The following is a 23,795-nucleotide window of genomic DNA, read 5'->3' as shown; positions in this document are numbered from 1 at the left end:
TGTTTGGAATGAATAAAACATTATATTTATAAGACAGTTATGAACTTCGTAACGACTGCACTATAATATCGTATACTGCATTACGAGCAACAAGAGAACGTTACGATAATAAGACACTGTGAGAAAATTTCAAGACCATATTTAGTTTTACACACGACACGTAGATGTACAAACGTGCGATTATCGCGTAACGAGCTGGTGGTCACAGCAAAGACGTGCTAAACCATCTCTCACAACAAAAAAAAAAAAACATCAATGTTGCCTCACATTACGCGATATTTCTCGCAAAAGCGAACATTCTCGATCAGCATATCGAATAGTATCGTGTATGTCCACTTATCGCACATACATCACAATTACAGAACTGCTCGATCACGAACGCGTCATTACTATCGACATTTACGCGATTTTAAGTAACGATTCGTACACGAGGAAACTGCGTTACATGCAAGCATCAATGGTTTGTTACGGCTGAGTTACGATTAGCCGCCGCGAACGTACGCACGAGTAGACACACTATACACAAGCACGTATTAAAGTGTTTTTGTTTTTTTTTTTTTTTACATCGCGCATTTGTGCGCGATAGTCGGAGCGTATCGAATCGTCGCAACTCTCTGTGTTACGACGGTGCTGATGGCATGAAGAATGATCTCTCGTTAACCGAAGCTACGCTCCGGCTCCGGAATTCAATTGGAGAACGGTGCTGTAAAGCACCAGTTGCAAACTCGTAAGAAGACCATCCGTACATCGATTTTGTCCGGACAGTTTCGATTTTCGCTCTTCTGTTTCAATCTTTTACACATCATTTTTTGTACCTGTATGTACGTGCGATAATAAAATACGCTCTGGAAATAGCTCTTTCCTCTTTCTGGTTTTTTTTTTTTTTTTTGCATGTAAAAAGTGGAGTGTCCCGAAATCGACGAAAAATTTGGTCCGTGATTAAAATTTGGCGCAGAATTTTTAACGAATTAAATTTTTCAATCAAGATTTTACAGTACACACGTGTACTAGACACAGTTGAAGACAAATATCGAATTTGTTTGTTTGTGAAGTTCGCAAGTAACTTTCTTTAGAAGAAAATAAAAACAATAACACACGGATAAAATTAAAACATGCTTGATTCGTTTTTGTTGGACTTCGCGTAAACCGCACGGTAAGTCAGAACTTCACGCACCTTTTAATCATCAGAAGCATTATTAAAACGAAATTGCTATTTTCCAGATACACGTACGTATTAGTGACGCAGATTAAAAGCAGCGCGAGGGACTTGTATATTCCGGGACTAAATCCCGCGACAAGTAATATACAAAACTTGGGAGCGCGGCGAGTGTTGCGCCGAGAGAGATTCGCAGAGATCTCGAAGGACATCGGGAAAGAGAGAAAGAGACAGAGAGAGAAAAAAAAAAAAGACGATTAGCGTAACCGCGGCGGATTATGGCACGCTCGCCCGGACCTCTGCCTTCGGACGCACATATATACACGCACACGCGCGCACATTTGTTCGGCCATCGCGTTCGAATACGAAGTCAATTCTTTATTCGTATATGCAAACATAAGAGGCTTACGTCTGACATAATTGACGCGGGGATATACGATGTGCGGTTTGTAAAAATTGCCCGCCTCTGTGATGACAGAGTGGAATCATGAATTATAAACGAAGGAATCATTAGAATTTTTGTCGTTTCACGTTGCCGCGCGACTCGCGAGAATTAATGAAACTACACCGGCAATTATGGCGCTTAATCGCCAAATAACTAACAATACTCCGGCCCGTGGTTTATTTGGTCTCTCACTTCTTAATAGTTTAGAAAGTAGAATTTTTTTTTTACGCACTTTTTTATTAGCTTTACATTTAAATTTATCTGACGGATCTTCACGTGACGTACGGATAAACAATTTGTCGGACCGAACCGTAAGTTAATCACTATCATCAGTCGAAGAGCAATCTATCTTGTCTATATATACGCTCTTGGAAAACTTGATTACACTTAATTCTATCTCTCAATGACAAATAATCCCGCACCTACGGACATCATCTTCAGGATGAAAAACACTTTGGACTATATATATATACACACATAGAGCTACGTAAATTATGTAATATCTCTGTTTCTCTCGTATTACGACCGCAACTTCAATAAACTCGTATCAAAGAATTGTGTGAAGATATCGCTGTATGCTGTAGCGGGAGGTCGACCATCTCTTCGATGCGCGCTCTCTGTACAATTCCGATGCTTCGTATATCACCCGACAAAAAAGCCGGATACAATTGCAATTTGAACTGGATCCAAATCACCGTGGAAAATCTCCGACGGCGATAAGAGATGCCTGGCATCTTAGGTAGCTTGTACGCTGTCCGTACGCGCGTCGGACCACTATAAGCCATTGAAATTTAATAGCACCGCCGGAATTGAACGATAGACGTTCCGCGCAACACAAGAACTACAGCTGACGCGCGCCTCTCCGCGCCGCGCTACAAATTGCACTCGGTAATTCAGTTCCTTGACCGCAAAGTTCCACAAGAAGTTAAGTCTATCCCGTGGCAAGTGAACGACCGCAGCTTCCCGTGTTGGTTCATAAGTCACTGGCGGGCCGTTAGATCTCTCACAAAGCGCGAAAAGAGATTTTCAATGTTCGTTTCTCGCGCGCGAGAGACATTTACATATACGTGCCCCGCAAAGTTACCGCGGCTTTTCCCGCTTTGAGACGGAAGGAGTTTGTATACGCGCGTACATACGCGTAACACGCGACGTTGTAGGTAGGTATTACCAGCGCGCGCGATCATTCTACTTAAAAATATCGACTATTCGACTTTCGATCAAAGCGTCGCTTTCAATGTTCTATCTTGTAAAGAAACGCGGAAAAGCAGGGGATGTGTAATCCGAGAATCACCGCTTCGCGCGCAAGTTAATGACCGCGAATAGCAGGGACCGCCGCGTATTACAACCAATCACCAGGAAGCCGGCCTCCCGTATTTGCCCCGAGCTTTGTCTTAACGACGCGCGTACGCAAAGTTACCGCCGATCGTCGACTCATGCTTACGATCGTTCCTTGGCATCCGCGCGTATATACGTCATAATGCGAAATCATTGCCACTGCACACGCACAGATCCGGACGCGCGCGTTCAAATCAAGTTCGAACGACCGGACGACAATTTCATTCCCCGCGTGCAAGTCAGCGCGTGGAAAAAGTTCACGAAGACACAATGGCGAACATTAGAAACATATAATTTTGCAATTTACAACTCGTACAAAACGATTTACACAAAAACGTAGTTTTGCAATATTCGTACAAATCTTTCTCGTTATATGTATATAAAAAAATATTCATAAGATTTTAATACAAAAAGATTCAAAATTCTTTTTTGAAAGTGAAGAGCACGTGCGTTATCTTGTTCAGATTTAATTACTTAAGTAAAAATGAGTTTTATACTAATTAAACGTTCTCCAATCCCATTGCGAGAGTACGTATAGGCGCGTATATAGCTTGTAATTGTAACATGTTGCGAAGACGACTACCATTTACTGAAAATTTACAACATTGTTTCGCTTTCACGCACAGTTTATTTTTCACTGACTGTGATCGCGTGCAATTAAACGCGCGAAGATAAGTTACGTACTCGATCATTTCCTCGATGTCTCCGGATTCACGATCATTACGCGGTAGGGCAAGTTTGGAAACTGGTTGTTTGGACTAAACAACGTGTATTGCGTGCTCACACGCCAGGTGTAATTTTCCGCATCGACGAGTCGTCTGCCGATGGCGCGGCGCCGTCATCATTTTTAGGAGTCCGAGGAATTATCGCGAAAAATCATAATTTTCGTCTTTCGCGCTCCCCGAATAAAGAGTAAATAAACGTCGTAATTACGTCGTAATTACCGTTCCTCGACTCTCGACCCCTTTAAACGAAACGTGCGCGCGAAAAATAAGAAAAGCGGGCTACGCGGACGTCGTACGCGGATGAAGAAGTGGCGAGCTGCAACTCTCGCGAGCTAATTAACGTCTTTTTGCGTCGTTAACGTTTAAGCGAGAAAACGACGTCGACGATAGCGCAAACGCAAGGTATGTTAATGGACAACGATAGCAAATGTGCCCGGTAGCGTTCCCCTTGTGCTTTATAATTCGTGAAACGACCAATTAACGTTCTAGGAAACGAAGAGTAGGTGGTCCCTTTTTCGCTCGTCTCCTAAGTGGTTGTCGAATACACATTTCGAGACCGCCGCCGTACGAGTGGCGTGTTTACCGGTCACAGGTCCGTTTTCAACGCTCGTTCTTTCAAGAGGTTTCTTGAGACGATTACCTCTAATTGTTATTTCATGTACAATACAAGCAAATTAAATTGTACGCGTGATTCTACAAAAACAAAACATGTTATTTCTTGAATGTAACTTTTTCGTATTTTACTTATAAAAAAATATAGAAATTTTCCTCGGAACATATGAATTTTATATGGCCGTTACATATGGCCGTAAACAAGAAATCATTAAGTTCAGACAGCGGACAATAGAGATGTAGGTACGCCGCGGAGAACGCAATGTCAAGTTTAGGGTTAAAGACCCCCTGACAGAGCCCATTAAAATCCCCGCAGCATATGCAATCCGTATCGCCTCACATGACTCGGCGCGGTATCTCGCGTCGTCCACCAGGAGTCGGCAAACTATGACTCGTGCGTTTTCCCAGCACAAAGGCTCTCCGCTCGCTCGCTCGCAAGGAGAATCCCATCCCGTCCCATCTCACCCCGTCTCCTACAAAACGAGACTCGCCGATCGCGACGCGAGATGCGTCTTATCTGCGCTGTACACTGGAGAGCTTCTCCGCTTCTCTTCCGCGACGAAAGAGGCGAAGAGCACACGCGTTCCACAACCCGCGCCGCCCGCCGCCGCAGAGAGTTGGAGCCGAGTCGACTCGCGAGCCGTGCGCGCGGTATCTTCGATCGAGAGCATGCGCGCGCGAGCGGCTACGACGCCGCGCAGCTTCGAAGAACGTGCCATACATACATTCCCATACGTACGTTCCCATACATACATACATACATACATATGTACATGCATACCTATATATAGCGAATACACGCGTATAACATACCTGTTGCTTTCCCCGTGCAGCGCGCGACGCGATGGTAGCGTCCAACTAGATCACCGGCGGATATGGGCCGTTGCTGTGGTTCCGCGTTGTATCCCGATACGATGCAGGACCGACTCGATCCCCCGTTGACGTTGCGCGCTCGTCGGAATGATCCGCGCGAACAAAAAACGACCGAAAGCTCTCTCCTTTCGATTCTCGTGGCGAGCGAAAATCCTCGATTCAAGTGTCACGAGCGATTCCGCGCGCGCGGTGGCGTCTCGCATCGCCGGCAATCGCGAGACGACGTCGTCCTCGGCCGCGCACCTGCACTCGCACTTGTCGCCGCACCGCCGCACGGCCGCGATCCCCGACAACACGATGTGTCTCGCGTCAGAATGCTGCCGCGTCGCGGATTCACTACCGATCGCGCCGCGCAATGTCGAAGGATAACGATCGAGGCGAGCGACGATGACAACAACCCGGGCATCCTCGCGGCATCACCGGGAAAGAAGATAAACGTTTTTTTTTTTTTGACATTCACAAGTCAGAGGACCGAACGTTCGAACTCGGCACGCGCGCTCCTCTTCTTCGCTCCGCGTCTTACGTTTTTCTCTCTCTTCAGCATCGCGTCACGCGTACCACCACACAACACGTATGAATTGTACAACAGTAGTCACCTGCCGAATTCGAGTGCGATTCGGCTGCACCGCTGCAACTTCACCGCGGAAACAAGCAGCGCCGGCCGCGTTCGAAAAGCTCTCGATTGAGAGATCGTTGTTTGCGCGTAATACTCACATCGCGGAAATCATTTTGTTTCAATTGATACGTAAAATCGACGATACAATCCGCGGGTCACGATTGTGGAGTGTGCAAATAAACAGGTAAAAAAAAAAAAAAAAAGAGAAAACAAAACACACGGCGGATCGCGATTATTTCGTGAACCAAAAGAGGGCGGACGCGCGCGCGCGGCATTCAGAGACGATCGGGGCACCGGTGTGCCCTTCGCTCTGTGCACACGAAGTGTGTTCGCCGCACCGTGATCGCGCACCGATGTACCTCTTGCCGAGGGTGCCTTGTTCGATGGCGTGCCAACACGAAGAGAGTCGAGTCTGACTGGCCGCCGAGATGAGGCCCAACTCCCCACTTCCCCGGACGCACTTCGACTGGTCGTCGTTTCTCTCCTCGCGTCGATCTTCCTCCCCTCCCCGCAAATGCCACTGGACGTTCTCTTTACTTCTCTCCCTTCTCTCCGACGTCGATCGCGACTCTCTGTGCTCTCTCTTTCGCATCATTGTATCTCCTCTCTTCGTCGTCGCGCGCGAACCTTTCTTCCTTCATTCGCTTCTCTCCGTCGTCTCGCACGCGGATTTTCACTCGCGATCGTAATGAACGTGCGATCGATCGTTTGCGAGTCAATAGTTCGCGTGTTCGATTCTACTCGCACTTAACCGCCTGCCTGTTTGCGCGCATTTCGCGGAAAGTTGTCAAGAGTGGTTAAAGAGAGAGAGAGAGAGAAAGAGAGAAAGAGAAGACTGATCGATTGATCGCAACCGCGCGAGGTTCGATTCTGAGAACGTTGATTATTTTCTATCGAAGATCGACCGATCTCGCTTATTTTTATATCGCCATTTTGTTACCAAATATTAGACGTAACAATAGTATTATATCATAAACATTTGTAGTTAAATTGAGCGATAAAAAAAACATCAGAAATAAAAAAAGTTGAGCCAATTAGAATAAAAAAGGCTGTTAAATTATGTAATTTTCTGTTGTATATTTATTTTTCAAACATTTCGATCTTTGAATCGTGTGAAAGCGGTTTGTCGGGACTGCTATTTAAATATGCGCACATTTATTCATCGATGAAGATTCCAAAGAGCAGAAACGTTTGAAAATATGTGTACAAACACACACACACACACACACACATACTCAAGAAAAAATTACATAATTTAACAACCTGTTTTGCTCGAATCGGCCGACTTCTTCGATTGTGGTTTATTTTTATTCAACGAATGTTTTGACTGTTTTGTTTGAGCGAAACAAAGTTTCATATACTTTCTTAAAATTACAAATATTTCGTAAAGATGTTTAAGAAAAATACACGTTATAAATAACGCGCGTAATAAAAATGTTTAAATCAAAAATTGCGCATCGCGCGTATACTTACGTTTTCGAAGATACAAAGGTTATAAACAAGTGTGATCGAGTCATTTTCTTTTCTTTCGTCTGTTTTTTAAGCATAATTATCCTGTTTTCTTTTTTCCCCTCGTACATTTCAACATTAACTTCTCACTTCTTCCTTCCTGCTCCGGTTCTCTCTTTTACTATTCTATTCCCACGCTTAATATTCCGCATATATTGCCTTCCCGCCATTTTCTTCGTTTCCCACTTACCGCTACTTGTTCTTATCCGCGTGTGTTTTAGTACGATGTAATTAAACCGCAAAAAGATACGTCAAATTCATTAGAAAATAAGACCACCGATATCGATTTAATTGCTAATAAAATATCAAGATTTTTAATTATTCTAGATCTCTCTCTCTTTTTTTTAATTAGCATTGCTATAAACTTATCAGATTTGTACAAATACGTAATTCTGTATTTAAATTTGTATTGATACATGTATATATAGAGTCTCGCATATATCTTCGGTCAATAAGTAAGATTAACGATTCTCTCGAAGATGTTTTTAACTTTGAAAAGCGATTCTTCAAACGTAGTAATAAAAAATAAATTACAATAATAAAAAAAGTCGTCCATGAATATGCATAATGAATACACATTATCTGGTGAAAAAAACTGCCCGATATAACACAGTATCCAAAGGTAAACATTACAGTGGAATTTTACCTTCAGAGAGAAAGAGAGAGAGACAGAAAAAGCGAGAAGATACGTCAAGCAAAAAGCTCTGAATTCTAATTTGAAAAGTTTTACGTGAAAATCATTTTTTCCAGCGAGAAACAAATCTAAATTCGATTTTGCGTACGTACATCAGGTGCAATCGTGTGGTACAGATTCGTCTGCGATCGACCGTCACCGACCATCGTCGGCGATGCTCGCGCGACCACGTGACCCACGTCGCAAAACATGGCGAGGAATCGCGACGAATATGGCTGCCGCGTGTTACGAAAGAGCGGACGATTTCTCGCGGGGAAGCTGTTTCCCTATTGTTCAGAGAACCGCCGTGCCGTCGCCCGCTCTTGTTAATCAGGCTCGGTGGTGCGCGTCGTCACGATGGTTTACAACATCAAGTGGGTCATACCAAAATTACGGAATCCGTCTCGATTGTGGAACATCGCGAGCAGCCTAACCTTTGCCGCAGTGGGCATTTTCTCGAGAATTATCATGGGTAAGCAATTTTCTTCGCACGCCGGTTTTTATCCGACGCGTATACAACGCGCGATTTGTGCGGAATCGTTTGAACAATTATAGTTCGCGTATGTCGTCGAGATTGTCAAGTGATGACACGGTGATTGTGTGTGTGAAATGAATGCTTTTTTATATTCGTACAGATTGCCATTTGCGCGTTTGTCATGTACCTAGTTCAATCTATCATCGCGCGAAGGTTAATTAAAAATATATGTATATGATCCATGACGTCTCTCACATTACAAATTGTTATCGATGATATTCGTCTAAGTGTTATGATCACGTTACCGTCGTAGCATATAAACGTACGAGAAGATATTACGCGATCTAAAGATCGTATTCAAAACGCATGTGATGTTTATAGCAAAATTATAAGTGACAACGTTTGCAGAATATACAATAAGAGTGTAATACAATCGAGATGTTTAGAAACTCTGATTTTTGTTATATTGCGGAGACTATGCGTCATTGCCAATTATGCGTCTTTTTTAATTATTTAAAGCTGTTTTGTTACATATTTCATATTTAGCTTATGTAATAATTAAATTATATAAAGAAACTCAGTCGAGAAATGCACATATATGTTAGGTGAATAATAAGCGATATAAAAGTTTTAATGTAAAAAAATGACTGTAAAGTAAGAATTAAATATTAAATAGTAAGTGAGGTGAGTGAGTGTTTTTCATAGCTGTTTGCTGGTTTCTTTGACGTCAATGAAAATAGATTGTATATTTTTCTTTTACGATTTAAAGTTTAAAGGAGAAGATGCGCGTGCACGCGCGCGCGCGCGCGTACTTTGACATATTTACATTTTGAATGTTAGGTCATTTTTAACACACTGTTAAAATACTTGAATAAATTTAACAAGAATAAAATATATGATTTTTTTAAATAAAATATATAATATTAAAGTTTATGTTATACGTATTATTCAAATAAGTGAATGTCTAATTTATCATGAATGATTAATTTATTTACTCGTTTCAGCTCGTTTTATTAGTCTACTTTTGTTGTCCTTACGGTGTTAGATCGCGTTACAAAACAATTGTGCACTTTAGCATAATTGTTTTGTAACGCGACGATTTTTCTCGGTAGTAATATCGTTCATTATGAGTTTTTTTAAATTACTTTTGTCATAGCTAAGAGTTACCTATTGTTAACTGTAATTGCAAACAAGCATTAGCAAGTATAACTGTGCTTATGTAACAATCTAAACGAAGCAAATAATTACGGATATTATACGCACTTAACTCTATACCGTAACGTAAAAAAAACACGCGATACTTAAGTGAAGATCGCAATATATTGAGAGAGATGGTTGATTGAATACATTCAGATTAAGTTATTTCAAATACAATTTTCCATATTAGGGTAACTGTCCCTATTAGTGTGCCTGTCCCGATTAGTGTGCCTTTATATTTAAATAAATATTACAGAAAAACAAGTAAAAATAAATAAGTAGAGTATTTTTTTATTTATAGTTATGATATCAATGGATGTTTTAAAATAGTTCATTTTACATTTATAAATATATAAAGTATAGTAAATATTTTTTAAAAATTTATACTATGATTTCGTCAGATAAACCAGCTTTTCTTGTCCAAAACCTTAAGGAAAAGTCACCGTTTATGAGTATATAATATTTAATATTGAATGATTTACAACAGTTAAAATGTACTTTACGTAAGAAAAGGGTTTGATTTTGCGAAAAAATGCAATTTAAGACACTTTAAAGCATTTTATTAGCAATAAATGGTGTTTTCACAAACAAGGACAAGATTTCATGGCCTGTCCCTATTTATGTACTTCAGCCGGCTGTCAAACGTAACCTTACGTTTCTATAGCAGTGTGAAAGTGATGAAGTGATGAAGTTTTAATAAACTAAATCTAAAATATATATTTTGTATTTTTCTTTCAATGAACTATTACTCTATTTATTAGTCATTGCTTTGCATTAAATTATTAAAACAATCTTTTTTAAATATTTAACATTGATAGTTATCATTACTAGAAATACAAACATATATACATTTGTTTCATGTAGTTTTGTAACATTTATTTAACTAAAACTTCATAATTATGAACAAATACACAAATAGGAAATTTATAATTTATATTTATAATTTGAGATGGACACAAACTGTGTGAGGGCTCACAATTAGAGACTAGCACACAAACTGGAGGCACATAATTTGGAATAAGCACACAAATTGGGAGCACACAATTTGGGGCTGGCACACAAACTGGGAGCACAGAAAAATGTTCAATGCCTATCGAAAGGGCACATAAATAGGGACAAAAAGTCTTTTTTAATTTTAATTAAAATTAATTAAATATATTAATATTTTGGGCTAATACAAATCTTATTGTCAAAAGAAGAGTTTAAAGAATCGATATAAATTTTGAGCAAGCTCATTTGAAGTCAGTTAATTGAGTATTTATTCAAAAAAGAGAGCACGCTTGCTTAACAGCACACTAATAGGGACAGTTACCCTATATATACAGTGGGTTCAAAAAATATTTGTACGCCTACATTTAATAATAATGCACATAATGGTTTGGAGTTGTATGTCTTATAATGAAGTTGGAAATTTAGCATTTATCGAAGAAATTACGAATGCTCGAATGCATATCGATGTGTCGAGAGATAATTGAATACAGATTGCAAGATTAAAAACTTGTTTTGTAATAAAAACCTTAAGAGAATTGTGTATTTCCTATAAAATACATGAAAAAACACAAGTGTACAAATATCTTTTTGGCATTCAAATTTATGTATTTCCTTTATTAATTTTTCATAACGCATTATTAAAAAGTGTTACTCAGCACATAATCGACTATTAATGAATACTGTTTTTGTTAATGTATCATTTGTTTATATAAAGATATTACACAAAAACTAGGTGTACAAATATTGGATCCACTGTACACGCGTATATATACATTTATGCATACTTATATGTAAGGTTCTTAAGCCAATATGTATATTTTTATTTAAAACAAGCACCAAGATATACACAATACTAAATAGCAAAGTTTCGTTGAAATCAAAATGTTTGCGTGGATTTCGAGCTATCTACATTCGCGATCAGTAAAAACTGTCTATTTTGCATTTCAGAATGGCTGAACAAGACAACAGTATACAACAAGGACATTATCGTACGCGCCTTAGACTTTCGACCGAAAAATGTTCCGCTCATTACCGTATCTAATCATCACAGTTGCTTCGACGATCCGGGCATATGGGGTAAACTTTTTCTTTCACGTTGTTGTTTATATTAAATAACTTTCGGCGTACGTATGTAATAACATATCATCAATTACTTCCTTCTCGACCGTATTCTCGACCGGTCACGGGGTTCAGACTACGTTGCGCGCGTGGTTTACTTTATTATCTGAAATCGAGAGAGAAATTAAAAAAAGAAAAAAAAATAAAATACGCACCGTGTATACGTACGAATCGTTCGACATGTAAAACGGCGACGAGTCCATTTGCCGCCTAATAAAACCGAGGTGCTCTTTACGTTTCCGGAGCGCAATCAAAGCCGCGATACATAAAACATAAGAATAAAGTGCGAGTACAATCGCAAATATTTTGATAATGATATTGGCTTATGTTTCAAATACGTCTAATTACAACACAAAAGTAAAAATAAAATTTGCAGCTGGTTTTAAAAATAAAATTTTTGAACGTGTAAAAGAAAAAATTGTATTCTCGTAAAATAAAAATCGTATCTCGGTAAAGTTTAAAAAAAAAAATACATCTATGACAAAAAATAAATATAAAAACTTAATTATTCAATGATAATGAGGTGATATCTGTAAAAATTCATTAAAGGTTAATAGAGATACGAACAGTAAATACTAAAGAACAAATAGAGATAAGCACGAATAATATAATATGACACATGAGTAATTTTATTTTTTATTTATCAATGTTTTGTTACAAACATAGAAAGATGTTTTTCGGAATTGAACCGCGTTAGTGTCATTTTTATACCGACGTTTCGTGAACATTTCAACTTACTTCATCAGGGTTTCAAGAGCAGCCTGATACCAATGTTTTGTTGTTTATTATTGCGTGATTTTTCAATATTAAAGAAAAAAATAATTACTGCGTATTTCAAATTAATTTTATTTCTTTGATGTATTTGTTCTCGATTTCGTTATATATTACATAATAACGCATTTGCTTTACAAAATAATTTTTTTGAATTTTTCCACAAACGATATAGTTTGGTCTATGTTCTCGATATCCTCGATATATTCATTTCTGTGTCTTTGTAGACATATTTTTCTTTCTCAGAACGATGCCGCGATCAAATGAAAGAATTTAAGACAGAAAAATCTCTGAACTCATTTAGCGACCCTGGACTTCCGACACGGGATGAACCGACATAAGACACGATGGTCGCTCGCCGCGCATGACATTTGTTTCACAAATGTCTGGCATTCCTACTTTTTCATGCTCGGTAAGTGCATACCGGTCGTCAGAGGTGCTGGCGTGTATCAGGAAGCCATGGACTTCTGCATTGAAAGATTGGCCCGTGGCGAGTGGGTACACGTCTTCCCCGAAGGAAAAGTCAATATGCTTAAGGAGAACATAAGGTTTGTCGAGTCGTATTTTCTTTCTTAAATCTTTACCCCAAAATCTGTATTTGACAGTTTGAACTGCGCACGCATTTAGAATTCAATATCAATGTTACACATTTGTAATTTGAAAATTTGAAAATTTTTATCCCGCAATCGTAAGAAAAATGGATTTAAGAAAAGTTTCACAAATCAGTTCGCATAATAAGTTTTCCGCGCGTGTGCATTATAAATTGAGTTCTTATTAAACGATCAAAAAGACGTTTACTTCTGAGAAGTATTTCAAACCTATGAAAATAGTTTGTTAAAACTTTAGATGTAAAGAAACGATTGCAAAAGAATGTGCGTGCGTGTTGTAACACTTGTTTATCGAAATTCTGCTCAGCGAGCTTTGAATTGCTAATATATTGTTTAGGTTGAAATGGGGCGTGGGTAGATTAATATTAGAGTCGCCCGTCACGCCTATAGTAATTCCTATTTGCCATCTTGGTATGGATGAAGTACTTCCTAACGAGCCGCCGTATATATTTCGAACGGGAAAAAGGGTTACCATGAATTACGGTGATCCTATAGATTTCAGTGGATTGCTGGCCGATCTGCGAGCATCAAAAGCTAGTGAGATGGAAGCGCGAAAAGCGATAACCGATCGCATTCAAGAAGAGCTCATAAGGTTGTACTTAAATCATCAAATAGTATTAAATAAAGATTGAAGAAAAAAAAATGGTAAAAAAAGAACAAACAATATTTAAATATTTTCAGATTGAAAGCGGCAACGGAAAAGCTTCACACTAGATTATGACGAAGATGATCCTTTCACCATCGTTCCTCCATCTAGCCTTAATTTGCCAAAACTTAAAGCGATTCGATTAACACGTGATACAAAAAGTGATATATATATAAACCATCTGCATAAGAAATCAGATTTCCCTTTTAAAGTATACGTTTGTATTACAATGATATCTGACATTTTTGAGTTCAGTAATTTGTAGAAAATCGCGCAAAAAATATTATTTCATTTTTAATTATTCTTTTAACTCTCTTAAGAGAGAAAAGTCATCCAATAGGCGCACAGAAAGTGCGCACTTTCTTCCAATTGTATTTTTTTTATAAATTCTGCCATCTAAAAACAATCCACATAGTCTCTAAATGAGTAAAAATTTTAATTTATTCCTTAATGGTTACTTTGCAAGAAAGTGTAAAATTTAAAATTATAACTCTATCAGAGAAAGTAATCAGTTGTGAAAAACTAAGAAGCTCCGCGATATATATGTATATTACATATATATGTAAAATTCCTTTGAGGAGTTATACAATTTCTCAGATGAGATATACTACATCTTGTGTATAGTATATTTATATAAATATACACACATATATATATATACATACATATACAGGGTGTCCCAGAATTGCCGTACAATTTCTCGTAAGCAGGTAGAAAGAGTAAAACGGAATCGAAACCTGAACCATTTTTTTCTATTATTTATAATAAAAGAGTAATTATTGAGTAAATCAGGCCAATCAGCGCCGACTTTTACCCAGGCGCACGTCAGTGAGCCGCGCGCTTGGTGTGTGTGAGCGCTCACTGACGTGCGCCTGGCTAAAGGTCTGCGCTGATTGGCCTGATTTACTCAATAATTATTCCTTTATTATAAATAATAGAAAAAAATGGTTCAGGTTTCGATTCCGTTTTACTCCTCCTACCTGCCTACGAGAGATTGTACGGCAATTCTAGAACACCCTGTATATATATGTGTGTGTACATAACATGAACAATCGTAATTATTGCGGTTTTATGATGATTGTCAATAAGTTTTTTATAGTAAGCGAAAATTACGTAATACAACCGAAGTTTGATAATGTAACTATAAAAGCTGTGTGACAGTACCTCATCTATATTTTATTTTCAAATAAAAGTTAGTTATATTATTATTAAAGGACGCGAGTGTAGCACACGTGGCCATAATTAATTGTATGCTCAGCGTTTCAAGAACTGTGCCAATTAACAATCTTGTTTTATCGAGAATCACGAATAATTAAGCGCGTTTCTGCTCGTAATTAAGAATATTATATAGCGCGTGTTTTTCGTGTTTCGAAAGATTCACATTTTGTAATAGTAGTAAAGTTGAAAAATTATTGACAAACGTGAGACTGAAGTATGGACAGGAAATGATTTTGATATTTCAATAGTTCACGAAAGATATTCATTCGATGAACGATAACAATAAATGATTACCGTTGGAATATTTATTGCAGTACATATCTAATGTTACAACAGCTGTTATCATGACAATCGCATATCCACGTACGTTTCCTCGCGTGTGCATATGTACACAATGTTGGATACAGATACTTTTATACTATACACATACATGACTGCTATCAAAATTTTGAAACTATTCAAACGTGATATATAAATTTATATGTATCATACTTGTTGAATATATCAAGTATTAAAATATCGTCTCTCTCGTCTGAAATAAAATTAAAAATTTTGTTTGTTTTCAACATCTCTCTCTTATCAGTAAACGTAAAATTTGTTCCCTTCCTTACAAATACATAAGATTTCTAATATAAATTTCTGCTATTATATATTTATACACACTATCTGCTCACAAATATGTATTCAAGGCATATGATAAATCTCTAAAGTAACACAAAAATCATGTCAGTTATACAAAAGACTCTTTTAGAAGTTGTCATTTGTTCCTGAAGATTTTATCGCAATATGTTACAGATTAAAAGCTTTCACACATTTTTATTAGTTACTTCATGCTTTTAATGTAACATATACACAAACAAAGAATTCTTTCTGGTTCAGATTCGGGATAGTTGCTATTTATTTATTTTTCAGAATCAATTCCGATTTTTGTGATGTTTTCTTTTTCTTTTGAAAAAAAGAAAAAAATAATAATCGGAGTCGCTCCAAAAGTTTTATAATAGATACTCTACTGATATATTTTTTTACTCTACTGATGTTCTTTTGACTGATCGTGCAAACAACTTTTTGGAAACAGTAGGCCACAAAGGGTAAAGATGAATATTTTATTCTATTTGTTTGTTTGTTTTTTCAGAGTGTATACGTTTTGTTATTATCATTATATCCGCGCCAGAGACCATATTCAATGACTCAATATTTTACACTATTTTTGTCACATATATCTTTGAAGACAGCGATATATGTAAGTATATTAAAAGATGTGATTATATATATTACAATTTCGGTTACACGAACAAATGGATTATACAGGACACATACATGACTGTTCTCGATATATATATATAGAAATAGTTTACACTATGACCTAATATGCTCTGGCATCATATATATAATTATTTATCAATACGAAGATCGCAAATCTCTTGGCACAATTTTTTTTTAATTCACAAAACTTGGACATTCCGATTTTACAAGCAGTACAAAAGCAGCATGCGATCCTCGCATTGTATCAAACGAGAACTATGTATATGTATATTTTATATATATACATTATATGTATATATATATAGTAATTATATATATGTATATACATATATATATATATAATGTATATTTATCACATAAACTTTGAATATAGACAAAATATTCGATAAGTATGTAACGGGAAAAAATTTATGTAAATACGCGCTGTAGTTGCTATCACCTCGTTGTATCACTGCCTTTTTCTTTGTTTTTTTTTGTATGTATAAACAAATTTAATACATGTATATACACATTATACAAAAAGAAAAAAACAAGTCAATAATGAGTCAATATAAGAATCGATCGCGAAACTTGGCCCGCTTTAAACAAATTGCAATACAAAATTCTATATCGCTATTGTGTTGTATAAAAGGGAGATATGTTGGACTAGAGAATTCCACTTTGTTTTTGTTTTGTTAAATAATCACACACGATTATGTTCTTGGCTCGTAGTCTCGATCAGTCGTAATATCAAATAAAATAAATCTAAAAATGATTTAAATTGCTCCCAGAGTAATAATTACTATACATTTTCTGTAAATTAGATAATATACAATTATACATCTCTATTTACTATATTTTATCCGACAGAGAGTTGTAATTTAAATAGTCTAATATATTTATATATATATATATATATATGTACATATTGGAAGAATGCGATGTAAAAGACAATTCGTAAAAGTTTTCAAAGCATTATTTTTGATTGGTTGTTCTACAGTTTAGGCTTGTTCCTGGACGGCAGATCTAAAACGGATAAAGCAAGCGTCGCGTTTTTATAAGAATAGGCCAAGTAGGATTAATACCGCGCGATGTGTATCACATATTTAATACATTGTACTCTTGCTATAACGCTTCAAGCTAAACTTTTGTTGATGTAGCGAGCATCGATGATATATCGGCATTTTAATATTTCATGAATATGCAAGTGTCGCGATCGAAAGGAAATAAGATTCGGTCGATCCCATTAGGAATCACAAAGAGCATACAATACAGCTATCATCCAAACGATTCCCTTGTATATATGACGTAATAATAATCTACAGGTACATTATTTGTTTCTAATCAAGCAAGAAAAGTTTTTGTCAACAATTACACAATCATATCAGGTTTAAAACACATCCGCATGGCATCTCTCTTCACACGTTTATTTACCTAACGATGTCCGTTTGTGATCCTTCGCAATCTAGTCTTGTCGAAATTGCAAATACTTCCAAGTAGAGCAGCACGGTCACTCGATGATTTTGGTACATTATTTGTTGCACTGCCACCAGATGCTTCAGGCGGTGGTGACAACAAAGGTGGTGGTGGCGGCGGAGCACCTTTGCCAGGAACTGCATTTCCTTGCGGAATGTCCACTGAGCCTTTTACGGAAAAATTTAAAATGTTACGGTAGATTCACGTCGCAGCACAGCACATTTCATTCTAAAAGACTCGACAAAAAATTGAGTCTAATTTGTTTCGGAAAGATAAGATACACAGCTAATAGCACATATGCGACAACGCAGGCAAGATAAAAAAGAAATTAAAAGTAATATGCACAAAATATGCTACGAGAAAAGAAACCGAAAGCGTATACTTTGTCTTTACACAGAATATCCGCAACGCAATGTGATGAGGAAAAATTATCTTATAAAAAAACGAATAGGAGGATAAGTGTGAAAAGTTATGTCAGATATTAGGAAGATGCTCGAATGACCTACGTGAAAGGAATAACCTCAGTACGCGCCATCAACTTTTGTGTCCAGCTGATCAAGAGATGTAGAAACATAAATGTCAATTAGCGTCAATGACAAGGACAGCAATGGGAAGCATAATGACTTACGAAGCGACGGAGGAGTCAACGTTCCAACGCTGGTAGCTGTGGAAGTACTGGTTGGACTATCCGAACGTTCTGGACTCTTACCGTTTATTTGCTTCGCTCCGTTCGCACCCAATTGCAACGCAGAACGTTGTTCTTGAGCCAATTTTTGTTCTTTTTTCTGCAGATTAAAAGTCGTCTCTTAATTATCGCAATCATTTCGTTTAATTACAATTAATTCTGTTGTGTACTCACAAGTTTGTGCTTCCGCTTTTTCATCTCTTCCTCGGAACTCATCATTTCTTGAACCTTAACGAGCCTCTTCTGATGTCGGACAACTTTTTGTTCGTCGCGAAGTCGTTGTTCTGCCTTATTCACAGCTTCTTGCAAGGCTTCTTTCAGATGGCTACTCAATTTAAAATACGGCTTTTCCACGGTGGCCGCTAACGAGGCAGCGGCATGCCTCGCTGATTCGAAAAACGGATGTTCCAACAATCGAGCCACCGTTGGTAGATCTTGTTTCAAAGCTTCCGGTGATAAGATAATCTCTAATAAATTTTTCAAATTTGTTTCGCAATGCGGTAGATCGGAGCATGTTGCTTCTAAGAGCGGACGTCCAAACGTCATTTCGTAAAGAACATGTCCAAACGAATACACATCAACTTGAGTCTGTTGATCAAAATGTACGTGGAAAAATAACAATTTTCTGTATAAAAAAACTGGAAGAAAATATAACTTTATCACTTCAAAAAAATGTATGTATTACCGTAGCATGTAGTTTGCGTCTTTGCACTACGTAAGGCCGATAAAATGCTGGCAATCCTAGGAGTCCATTTTCTATATCCAACAATTTAGCGCATTTTGGTGTTAAAAAGATATTGCCGGTATGCAAATGTCCGTAAGGTAATCCCTTTTCATGAAGAAATCCCAGAGCTTCTAATATCTACAAGTTTCTTGTTATAAAGAGAATGTCAACATATGTTTGCCACAACATATTTTTATGTACACAAAAATTATTAACCTGATAACCATACGTAGCAATTTCCTGTGTGGTAAGTGATTTTGTTTGTTTCGGATTTCCATACTTCTTGATAAATGGCTGCTTAGGCTTAGTAATGCACAAGATATCACGCAATGTGCCCATTGGATAGAAATTTCTGATCATTAAAGCTCCATTGTCCGTAACATGCTGATGCACTATCGGTTCGATGTAACTGTGTCGTAAGGATCCTAAAGTTTTGAAAATGCCTTGTATATCCTTATCTTGTAAATGTTTGTCAGGACCGAAATCGACCCAAGCGAGCAAGAGTTCTTGTTTGGGATTCTGTCGATTTTTCACCGTATAATAATGTTTCCTCAGTCGCCATCCCATATCAGGGATAGGCTTACATACTTCGAAATTAGCATCACTCCGCAATGCCAATGACACTTGCTGCAATGCAATTTCTAGAAAAAAAATTAATTTATTACATATTCTTTCGTAAAAAAAAAAGCAGTTTTTCAATCCCAATAAAACTTACCATGTAACGGTGCTTTATAATTTTCAGGGTCAAAAAATTTTTTTGCAGGAAGCGAAGACGCCAGTATAGGATTCATTAGTACTATATTTAGATAATTCTGAAATGAGAGAAATTTATCTTTGTTACACTGATAAAAGATATATATATATATATATGTGTGTGTGTGTGTGTGTATATATATATATATATGTGTGTGTGTGTGTGTGTGTGTGTGTGTGTGTGTATGTGTATGTGTGTGTATTGTATACATATATATTACTTCAAGACAAACCTGCAGTGCTATTTGTCGTTGAGCTATAAAGTCTGGCTCCATATTACCAATAATTCTTTTAGGTGGTAATGGCAGGTCAAAGCCAGATATAGATAAAGCTGCATTAAGCTGTACAAAGTCATTGTAACGTCTGCTGACTCTCCAAGATCTTTCAGGAAGAGGACCTCTTTGTACTTTGATTATATATTCCTAAATGTACAAAACAAAGTTCAAAAACACAAACATGTAACTAATAATATATATTAAAATATAATGTACAATTTTTGCATATAAAGCTAAGAAATGTATGTGTGTGTGTGTATAATATATATATATATATGTGTGATAACAAAATTATCGTAAATGTCAATATAGTAAAATTGAACTTTTGCATTTACAACTTTCATTGAGTGCGACAAACAAATGAAAATAATTAAAATAAGAATGAGGAAAGAGAGTGAGAGGAGAGAGAAGACAGAAGAGAGAGACAGAGAGAGACATATATAGACAGAAAGAAAAAACGGAATACAGGAGCGCACGCACATACCGTATGTCCGTCGATAGTTCTTGCATTTTCGATGACACTGGTCAGCTGCTCCGTATCATCCAACAGCACTTTATTCGTATATCTCTTCTCGAATAAAGCCATTGATCATTAGTCCAACGCGAGGCAAGGCCCGTATAGGGCCGACAGCGAATGTCTCTCAAACAGCTTCCGCGCGTCGCCATACATGACGCGCTTCTGCTTCATTTCAACATCGACGGACGCACACTGCGGCACTTATCGCGGAATGTTGTCAACGTCAGCGACTCGGGACGCACAACAGCAGGGCATAAGAGAAGAAGGAAGAAGAGGAAACAGCGCGATAATTTCTAATCACTTCAAACAGAAAGGCTTGAAAAACGTTTTATCAATCTCTCTGCAAGATCTGACAGTACTCACGGGATGAGCTTGTCAGTACTGTGACGTCACACCGTCGCGGACAGGTGGAATCCTAGGGAAATTGTACTACTCTTTCGACATTCGCGCACTTAACACTTTTCATCCGAAACTATGACCAGAGAGAAACCTGAGAGCGGCCATCAGGCCCATAAGAGAATGTGTAATCACTTTTCCGCGGGTGACATCCGTTTGACCATGGTACGATTGACCACCGTACGATTGAGTACCGCTACATAAGGCTATCGCACACAAAATGACAGGTGCATATGCATAACATAGGACTATTTGGGCCAATAAGAATGTAGCATAGGAGTACGGAAGTTCCTGCGCAGACATCGATTTTTCCCGTCTAGTTCTTGTGTTATTCCATCTCTTGGCTTTTAGTTAATGCCCGCTACTATCGAGAGTCTTGGCTACAATAAAGCCCCTTGCACAATGGAAGGAATAGCGATAGCGATAGAAATAACACAGTTTTAGACACAGAATTCCAACTCGTCGGAAATTTTATCGCTATTGCTTATTCTGATTTTCTGATCTGCATTGATACATGTGTATTTTTGTATGTTAGATTTCGCTGTTCCTACCGTTATTTATAAATATAAACTCTTTACAACTGGTATTATTTCTATCGCTATCGCTATTCCGTTCATTGTGCAAGGAGCTTAACTTGACAAACCTTAAGCCCGTTCTACATTGATCGCAAGCGCAAACGCAAGGAATAGATCTCGTAGAATTGACCAATCACGCTTGTCAATTGGCTGATTTGATCAATACGATTAGTCAATTCTACCAGACCCATTCCTTGCGTTTGCGATCAACGTAGAACAGGCTTTATAGAAGACGCGTTATTGCAGGCAGGAGCTCGGAGAATTAACAAACTCAACTTCAAAAATAGCACAAAAATAAAAATATAAGTCTTTAAATATGCACACATTGTTATGTATATTTTTATACATAAAAGTATATAACAGCTTAATCTACTTAATCTTAATTTATCTAATCAACTTAATCTATTTTGGTTGTACTAACAATATTAACATTTTTATTTTTTTATATATAAATTTCTCACATAATTTATCCCATTACAAAATCGAAAAGTTTTGGATTTACAAATGTGCCTTTTTTATCAGCCAGATAGAAGAACCATTTCTCTTGCACCTTGATTGCTAACTGCATTCCAATATCTGTTCTATGTCCATAGCTTCTTACCTTAAAAGCAATATCATTAGTGAGAAATAACAAATAATAATAAAAATCTAAGAATATATATTTATATCTGTATACAATTCTAAGCGATCAATTGGCACAGATATGTCTATCGATGTTTTAAATAATAATATAAGTTTTTTCTTCTTACCGTTCCTGTTGGTACTGTTATGACACTGTCCTTCTTCCAGAAATTGTAAGTGACAAGTGAAATTGTTTTACCACCTTTATTTAAGATGATATACTTAATAGTACGGGATAAGAGAAGATGAATCATAAGATACATACCAATACCTTTAGACAAATATAACAAATAAATATTAAAATATAGAGGAACAAAATAGAAATTATAAAAAGAAATAAGAAGTCTCTTACCTATCGTAAGTGATAACCAGAAAAGGCCGAGCCGCAATCCATTTTCTCTTATATATTCTAAGAATGTTTTGTCAGTGGTAAATATATCAAAGAACTTCGGTGTATATGAATACACAGCCAATACAGACCAACCAATTAGCTGTCCAATTATAAAAATTCGCATATTCCGAAAATAATTCTTGTTTTCATATTTGTATAAAATTACATTGTTCTGTACATTGAGATTTACATCAAATGACATTTGTCGATGTTGTGTTAAATTTTTTGGTAATTTGTCTGCCTTGAGAAAACTTGCTGAACATGCTGATCCAGCAAAAAATCTAAATTTTATTACTTGTGTTACTTTGCAGGAAAATTATTTATTAATTATTTATATATATAATTACAATAAATTTTATAATTTCGTATTACCTTTTACTTGCTAGACATGTTTTAGCAGCTGTTCCTGCTAAAAATATATTCGTATTGTATTTAAAATATCTTCGTGCTATCCTGTGAATTGGTTGCATTTCAGCTATTAAGGTTTTAAGAATAACAGGATGCTTTAAAATCGCACTCAACATTTTGTAACGGTCTTTCCTTTATATTGTTACACAAAGCTAATTTATAAACACTTTACTTCCTACAAAAAAAAAAGAGAAGTTCAGTTATTTTATATCTCATTTATTTCGTAACGCGAGTCTATAAAAAAACGTTGCTTATTTTTTATTTACTACATGATCACGTATAAAACTTGTGATTTTAAATAAATAATTTCGTGTATACTTGATGTATAATTTCTGTTGATAATTATTTCGAAGAAAAATACAAACTATGTACATTTTCAACACACACTGTATACTAGTAGAACCACATTTAAATCAGAGGTTAGGAAGACCAAAACAACTAAAATGTATATATAGGTGGGGACAAAAATAATAAGGAAAGAGAGAGAAAGAGAACACAAATTACAAACTTCAAAATCCGAGTAGTTCGTATGCTCAAAATAGTTGGAATAAGATGTATAAAGAAAAAGAATTGTGCATGACAAAATTATCTTTTGCGATATTCCACACGTATACACATAGGGTAACTGTCCCTATTAGTGTGCCTGTCCCGATTAGTGTGCCTTTATATTTAAATAAATATTACAGAAAAACAAGTGAAAATAAATAAGTAGAGTATTTTTTTATTTATAGTTATGATATCAATGGATTTTTTAAAATAGTTCA

The 23,795-nt window shown here is 36.8% G+C and overlaps 3 protein-coding genes across 7 annotated transcripts; 1 reads left to right on the top strand and 2 right to left on the bottom strand.

Moving 5' to 3' along the window:
- Positions 1-8,165: 8,165 nt before the first annotated feature.
- On the top strand, positions 8,166-14,445 carry LOC109857616 (tafazzin homolog). Its single transcript, XM_020434110.1, has 5 exons — positions 8,166-8,416; positions 11,555-11,683; positions 12,801-13,044; positions 13,442-13,696; positions 13,786-14,445. Exons 1-5 carry the CDS (start codon positions 8,302-8,304, stop codon positions 13,823-13,825), a joined length of 783 nt encoding a protein of 260 aa, XP_020289699.1. The 5' UTR covers positions 8,166-8,301; the 3' UTR covers positions 13,826-14,445.
- A 261-nt stretch (positions 14,446-14,706) lies between these two features.
- LOC109857615 (PX domain-containing protein kinase-like protein) lies at positions 14,707-21,202 on the bottom strand. 2 transcript variants are annotated; one of them, XM_020434108.1, is made up of 9 exons: positions 20,608-21,202; positions 20,082-20,270; positions 19,811-19,907; positions 19,312-19,736; positions 19,057-19,233; positions 18,546-18,959; positions 18,315-18,471; positions 17,645-17,853; positions 14,707-17,236 (listed from the first exon to the last, which is right to left on the bottom strand). In XM_020434108.1, exons 1-8 carry the CDS (start codon positions 20,707-20,709, stop codon positions 17,645-17,647), a joined length of 1,770 nt encoding a protein of 589 aa, XP_020289697.1. In that variant the 5' UTR covers positions 20,710-21,202; the 3' UTR covers positions 14,707-17,236. The 2 variants fall into 2 exon arrangements, with proteins under 2 accessions (XP_020289697.1, XP_020289698.1); XM_020434109.1 differs by lacking the exon at positions 14,707-17,236 and adding an exon at positions 18,193-18,237 and having other exon boundaries at positions 17,765-17,853.
- Positions 21,203-21,926: 724 nt separating this feature from the next.
- On the bottom strand, positions 21,927-23,639 carry LOC109857618 (transmembrane protein 223). Of its 4 annotated transcripts, none has more exons than XM_020434112.1 (5): positions 23,350-23,639; positions 22,996-23,206; positions 22,585-22,904; positions 22,361-22,503; positions 21,927-22,212 (listed from the first exon to the last, which is right to left on the bottom strand). In XM_020434112.1, exons 2-5 carry the CDS (start codon positions 23,145-23,147, stop codon positions 22,078-22,080), a joined length of 750 nt encoding a protein of 249 aa, XP_020289701.1. In that variant the 5' UTR covers positions 23,148-23,206; positions 23,350-23,639; the 3' UTR covers positions 21,927-22,077. The 4 variants fall into 4 exon arrangements, with proteins under 4 accessions (XP_020289701.1, XP_020289700.1, XP_020289703.1 ...); XM_020434111.1 differs by having other exon boundaries at positions 23,404-23,639; XM_020434114.1 differs by having other exon boundaries at positions 23,417-23,639.
- Between the last annotated feature and the right edge of the window lie 156 nt (positions 23,640-23,795).

Source organism: Pseudomyrmex gracilis, unplaced genomic scaffold (assembly GCF_002006095.1).
Source record: "Pseudomyrmex gracilis isolate BER0280 unplaced genomic scaffold, ASM200609v1 scaffold_167, whole genome shotgun sequence".
Classification (NCBI taxonomy): Eukaryota; Metazoa; Arthropoda; class Insecta; order Hymenoptera; family Formicidae; genus Pseudomyrmex; species Pseudomyrmex gracilis.
The sequence above is the reverse complement of the archived record's forward strand: the minus strand, read 5'-3'. Positions and strand labels throughout refer to the sequence as shown.